Source organism: Dermacentor variabilis, chromosome 1 (genome assembly GCF_050947875.1).
Source record: "Dermacentor variabilis isolate Ectoservices chromosome 1, ASM5094787v1, whole genome shotgun sequence".
In the NCBI taxonomy this organism is placed as follows: Eukaryota; Metazoa; Arthropoda; class Arachnida; order Ixodida; family Ixodidae; genus Dermacentor; species Dermacentor variabilis.
In genome coordinates this window covers 255294554-255301354 of record NC_134568.1, presented here as the reverse complement: position 1 = coordinate 255301354, position 6801 = coordinate 255294554, and the positions used below count along the sequence as shown (strand labels likewise).

Genomic DNA, 6801 nt, shown 5'->3' with positions numbered 1-6801 from the left:
CAAATTTTTTCGACTGATAAATAAACCTTGCAAAATATGGTGAATACCAAGTGACTGCACTGCCACCCGCATCATGAAGCAGCGCCCTAGAACAGGGTCCTTCCGAGTTAGCCTGAATGAAATGAAGGAAATAAAGAAAAAAATTACCGCCCAAGCATTCCGCACAGATGGTTAATCAGCGAAGTTGAAACATGCGGCTCCGGTGTCTATCATTGGGTTAATCCCGACGGTTCATTAAACGACGGCTTTGCAGGCGGCCGGATCCTTGGTATGCAGTTGCTGCTTGCGCTAGGCTGCACGAGCCTGTTCTTGTGCCCGGGCTGCAGCATCGGGACGGTGTAGACGAGCTTGTTCCCGGTTCTGCTCACGGCGTTGCTGATCGAAAGCTGCCTGCTCCTCGGGAATATGTATGAAGCGTGGCCTACCCATTTCGGAGAGAGAGAGAAACTCCTGCGCGCCTTAGGCTGCGACGGAGAGCAACGACATCACTACTGGCGTAGCCAATCGCGAGCCTCTCTTTTGCTTTTTTTTTTCATGCATTTGCATAGGGTTGTGCAGAAAGAGTTTTCGGCGTACAGGCGATAGATGGACAGACGGACGAATTGGCTAGCCATATACAGCTTCGCTGTAAAATATCATGATCGAGCTAGTGCCTTATCTGTTGCGCCTCGGCCTAAGCAACATGTCGCGTTAGCTGTTAGTTGGAAGCAAACTGTGATAGCTGTTATCTTAGCGTAGGTCAACTGCATGGATGGTTATTTTTTTGCCGCAAAACTTGTCATCACAAAAGCAAATTGACAATGCCAGTGCAAATGTACAAATGTAGGAGCATTTTATTATCTCCCAGTCGCCATGTCTTTTTCTAATGAGCAGAAGGTAAAAATAATCTTTGCCTTGGGAGCTGCAAATGACAATAAGAGGAAGGCCGCAAGTATATATAAGTCATGGAAGTGCGGTGGTAGACCAAACGTGTAGACTATAATCAGAAATGATGAAAACCTGAGACAAACCAGCAGCCTCAAGAAACAGTGGCATAGGACTCTATCTTTGAGTCCTAGCCTACGCACGGATGTTTTAGCATTTATGGCCTCAAACCCTCATGCTAGCGTGCAGGATGTGGCCGCCCAGGTGCCAATTTCCAAGTCACCAGTTTGGAGGATTCTAAATGACGGCCTTGCACCCGTACCACCTTAACCAGCACCAATGCTTGGAAGATAGGGACCTGTAGAACAGTCTAGATTTCTCGAACTGGGTCCTCATAAAGCCGATCTTAAAGCCGACCCATCTTCTTCGATCACTCACTGACTAGAAAGCCATACGTGGACGAAATCCTTGAACGAATGGTGGATGAGTTTCTCAGTGAAGTCCCACTGTCGTGTCTTCCACTTCTGTGGTATAAGCAAGATGGAGCACTAGCACACAGCAACAGCAGAGCATGAAACTGGCTGGATGCGACTTTTCATGCGCAACAGATTGGAAGGCATGGGCCTGTAAATTGGCCAGCTAGGTCACCTGACCTCTCTCCACTCTCTTTCTTTGGGGTTATGAGAAAGATCGTGCTTACATGATCAAGATGGACGTCAGATTAGCTCACGACAAGGATAATGGATGTCTGCCGTAAAATTTTAGCGTCGGTCATCAAGAAAACCACTGAAGATGTGATAAAGTGGAATCAGTACTGCGTCGCTGCAGAAGGAGACCTATTCAAACATGTTCTCTAGGCAGCAGCTGGTGTTCAACAGCGCTTACGAATTTATAGATAATAAGGGCACACTGAAATCTGATGTATTTTTGTTTGTTTTTGTGCAGGCGTCCCGATTGCCAATTCAGCTCGTTTAGAAGTGCTATTTTAACTATTGTGAACTATTGGCTTTGCCTTTTCTCTACACCTGGGTCGCTTCCCCCAGTCTGTTTATTTCGCTTTTCTTTTTTCCCACAACCCTGTTTTTGCAGCATGTATGCACGCTCATGAAAAATAAAACCATCACTTTAATTTAGTTTGGTCCGAAGCATGTTTCTGGCACGAAATATAGCTGCGTGCGCACTCTGTCAATGCGGTGTGAGCGAAGCCGGGATTTTGAAACATGCTATGCCTATTACATTGTTTTTCGCGTTTCGTCCATGGTCAGAGCGGTGTTTCGGCCGCATTATCAAGAGGCTTTTGTTAACAATGTGACAATAAGTGACGGATACTGACGGATAACAAGTGTGATGTAGAGAGGAAGGAATAGCTGCAAAACTGCAAAACCTGCTGGTGGTGCTCCTTCCGTACCATTATCAAGGTGATGCGCTGTCTCTTCGGGTTTGTGACAGGCAATGAAGTTGCTTTTACTCAGCTTATTTGAGGGCGCTCTTTATGATGCGGGAAGGAGCGTAGTCCTTTCTTTGGCATTTTTCATATTTCATGAGGTTTGTTTGCCAGTTGGAAAAAATTGCACGCAATTAGTACGTTGCTGAAAACACAGCAGTGAGATGTAATTTGGGTGTGCCTGGGGCTGCCTACAAGTGCCTCATTGACATTTTGATAATTAGGATAGTACTTCTCGAATTAGATAATTAATTGCAATTGTCAAATTAAATTTCAGGAACGAAAGAACTAAAGGTGGCTGCTCCACTGTACTGGAAACAATATGCACTAGGTTTTCTTCTGAGTATTGCAACTGCTCTTTGGTGCATAGTTGGAGCACCCTGTATAATTAGCTCAGTAACCGAAATGAGGCCAAGCCAGATTCACTCGAAATCAGAATCAACAGCAGTCATGCGCAGGAGCGCTTGTACTCGGACTCACAGAAAGAGAAAAAAAGAAGACAGAGAGAAGCTGCAGTTTCAGCGGAAAGGCGAAGCAGTGTTAGTGATAGCGAAGTACAAGAAATTTACACGAAGGAAGATTACACCACTGAAAGACGCCAGATTCTTGGTGCTGGGAGAGCCCTCGGGCTGTGAAATTGAACTGTCTCCTACTATGTGGTCTTGTAAATTCTCATATAAGGCCGTCACTTCAGTGAACAACTCTTCAACATCACACGAAGTTTCTTCAAGGGCGAGAAATATATCCCCCCCCCCATATATATATATATATATATATATGGTGTTCAGAAAGCCGGTCGGGCCCCAGCCCCCTCCGGAAAAATGAAAAATTTCTGACCATGGCTGGCACCACAGTGAAGCTCATTTCACATTTACAAGGGGCACTGCTTTTTGCTTTCATTATTCCTAACATTTAGTGCTACTTTCTATGCTGTCCTTAGCTATAAAATTTCTGCAAGTTCTGATTATGCAACATACAGGAGATACACAATGTGCCTGTAATTTCAAAGGTTATTGCAAAACATTATGAAACAATTTTTGTTATACGCGGCTAAGCACTAGGCTGATCAGGAGCAGGCTCACCTGTAACTCCAAGCCCTGCGAGTATCACACCTAAGTAACTTGCATCTTTCGTGCTCTGCTTCACTGGAAAAAAAGAAAATAGATTGTATAGAAGTATACCATTAAGGTGCAAGAATTTAAAACCTCCTGTTATCATGCTGGCACTACAAGAAAATCCATATCCACATACAAGGAGCTATGCAAAGGCTGCATACCTAATACACAGCTCCTTGTGGTCTGTACAATGGCATGTCTGGCAGCAATGATGAAGGAGGAGGTGTTTAGAGAAAATATGCCTAAGGTAGACAAAGTTAGATGAGGGAAAGGGAGTACTTTGAGTGGCTATGTGGGCAGCAGACAGGTCACATTAGAGACATGGTAATTTGCCACCTAGATGCTGAACAGCCAGCAAGTTTGAATATCTCTTTAACCTTTCTATTTCCACTTATATTTCCACCGGTATCATCAAAAAGATGTCCTATTCACCACACCACTACTTTATTTCCTTGCTAGAGATGAGCCATGCCTGTCTAATCACTGAGCAGATTTATGCTCCTTTCCTTTTCATAGTATAGCATTGGCGTTTACCATTATCATCCTGGCAATTGTTGCTCTTATTACGCTGCCCCTGGCAGATGTAAGTGGGTCGCATGCATAACTGGAAAATTGGCTGGGTTGACAATGGCAATATTAATGTGGTTTCAATATGCTGAAACCTCCAATTATATTTGAAGCTTACGTGTGTTCCATGGGAAAGCCTTCCTTTTTTTTGGGGGGGGGGGGATGGGGGAGGTTGTAGTGTTTTTTTCATTGATATTTCTGGTAAACACACATATAAAGCATATAAGTTTTGTGTGCAACATGGAGAGTTTCACTAAAGTAAAGAATGTACCATTTACCTGACAGTAGAGCAAAGCAACAAAGGAAACCCACATGGGTTATAAGAAAGGAAGCTTTGCTGTCGAAGAAAAGTCTGTCTTGGTAACGGAATTGAACCTGGCACTGCCGCCTTTCTTGACTTTTCAATTGCAAAGCTTTCTTTCCGAGGAACCGTTATGGATTTCCTTCTTAGCACCACGTTACTTTCGGGTGGATGACAATTATTTTTCTTTCACATTTTTCAAACCAGGATATTATATGCAAGGATTTGGTTGGATACAATTTTTTTCATTTCTGTGCACTTCCGGGGCAGAACACTTTTTCAAGCTTGTGTGAGCAAGCCAGCTGTCAGTTGAGGTTCGGCAGATTGGCAGGTCAGCTCTTGCAGCTCAAAGTTACAACACAAACCACCAGCCCTGGATGCAATAGAGATTAAGATCGATGCAGCAGTTGGAACTGCAGCAGCAGCGGCAGTGTAAAGTAACCACTCTTATCAGCCAACTTTATGGTACAAGTGTAACACATGCTCACTTGATCAACCACAAAGCGGTTAACTATAAGACTGCAAACATAGAGTAAGAGAAAAAAATAGGCAGCTTCTTTGGTCCATATAAAAGATCCACACCTTTCTGGCCTAAGGTAAGCTGTCCTCCATCTGTATCCTTGGCCTCAGATAGTGCATTGGTGTTTTTGTTAGTGGCTGTTGATGCGGGTCGAAGCCACAAGATCATAGGTCGAAGCCCAGCCAGCCTAAGGAGGGCTCCATCCTTCTCGCTTGTCTGCATTTGTCCATTTACCGAGCGGTGTGCAAGGCTCGAGATGTTCCTGAAGCCTTTTGCTTTGCAGCCAGTCACCAGAACATGAACCTTGGATGTCAGTGTCATCTGGATCGTCAGAGACATTCAGAAGTGAATGACACACATTTGTCTGCATGACAGCACCCTTTCAAGGAAGGCTGCTTACTAGCTGTTGGCCACTGCTCAGTGAAAGCATTCATTTCTGATGCGACAAGTGCTGGCAAGTGCAGCAAAATGTGCAGCTGCCAAATTAGTACGCTCCTCTACTGGACAATGAGCTGCACTATGTACTGCGTTTTCTATTACTCTGAATGTAGGCGCTAAAAATTGATGTCACATGATTACGCTAAACCAAGGAAAACATTATCCACACCTACATATGCCCATGCCAGCAACAGCTCCGCTAAACTGTCAGGAAGCAGCAGCTGCAGAATCACCTGACTGTGTACTAAGCAAGGTCCCCTAGCTTTTCGAATGAGTGCCCTGCCCGGGGATTTCTAAATACCTAAAAACAAGTTTAATCTACAAAATTAAATGGAGCCAATTAAATGAGATATATACGAGATCAGTAGACTTCGCAGCATTGACACCAGAGAAGCACCAAGAAAATCTCGGCAGCTTGTTTGCATAACATTATTTCATTATGCACTACTCGCTACTCGTTTCAATGAAGCTGTGAAAGACGATGACCACGCTTTTCCGAACATGCTAGTGCCATAATTATTGCAATGCAGTGACGAAAAGAGTGCACAATTTGGCAAAAGGGTGTCAACGTGCTTAACATTTACTTCCCAGTGACAGCCCGAATGTGGAAAGCATATGATTACACACATTATCAAAACAATTAAACTGAGCAGCAATGTCGCGGAAGGTTACGACGGTGGGATTCGCTACTCACGTCGGATGATTGACGAAAAGCACGCCTAAAACTACAATCGAAGGTAATATATATACGCAGGCGCTACTGCTACATACATAGGATCACGAGGACTACAGGGAATAAGAGCAATAATCAGCTGATTAGGAAAAGTGCGCCAACTTCGCGGCAATGCAGACCATGTTTGCGAGCAACCATGCCTACAAAGCCGCAACCACCAGGATTTATGTTCACAATCATGGTTTAGTATTTGTGATAGAGCTACAGCATGAAAAACCTCACTGTAAAGTATTCAGAAAGAATGCAAGTGAAAATACGCAATAGTAAACACGAGAAATCAAAACGCTTTGACAGGCGTTGCGGAAAAATAGAAGAAAAGTTTAGCTTAATTATTTATTTATTTAATGTTGCATGATTACACTTGTTTTGAGCTTGCAGTAGACTAGCACGAGAAATAATATTTTTTTTTACAAAGAAAGAAAGTGAATAAAGTAACACCGTCTGTCGAGTAGAAAAAAAAGAACAAAGTCGGCCTGTTGGCGGGAAATATAAACGGTTTCACAAAAGTCGATATTCAGGGAAGGCCTCGTACGTAATAAACACGTGTAGCGTCTCTTTTTTTTACTACACTTTAGTGCTGTGCAATCAGACTATTAATGAAGGCTACGCTGTTCCGACAAGAAAGCAGGCTGCCAGTTTTTCTGTTCGAAGCAGGTGGTTTGCGTGGAATGCCCGCGAAGAATAAACGCAAAAAATGGGAAAGGGAGTTTTGCAAGCAGTGTAAGGTGCAATTAACTTATTGCGACGTTTGGTTGCGATAAATTTCATATGAATAAAGGGAATCTGCTGTCGAGGCTTTTTACATCATGTTATACAGGG

The 6801-nt window shown here is 43.6% G+C and overlaps 1 protein-coding gene across 2 annotated transcripts in view; it reads right to left on the bottom strand.

Annotated features, from left to right (window-relative positions):
* Positions 1 to 6152, bottom strand: part of LOC142561754 (mitochondrial import inner membrane translocase subunit Tim21) — a 19258-nt gene extending 13106 nt beyond the window's left edge. Inside the window, exons 1-3 of one of the 2 annotated variants that reach the window (XM_075673474.1) lie at positions 5944 to 6152; positions 4874 to 5132; positions 3391 to 3453 (exon numbers count right to left, since the gene is read on the bottom strand). In XM_075673474.1, the coding sequence (XP_075529589.1) occupies positions 3391 to 3453; positions 4874 to 5132 (322 nt within the window). In that variant the 5' untranslated portion in view covers positions 5944 to 6152. The remainder of the gene's footprint in view (positions 1 to 3390; positions 3454 to 4873; positions 5133 to 5943) is intronic. The other variant, XM_075673473.1, reaches the window with a different exon arrangement.
* Positions 6153 to 6801: the final 649 nt, after the last annotated feature.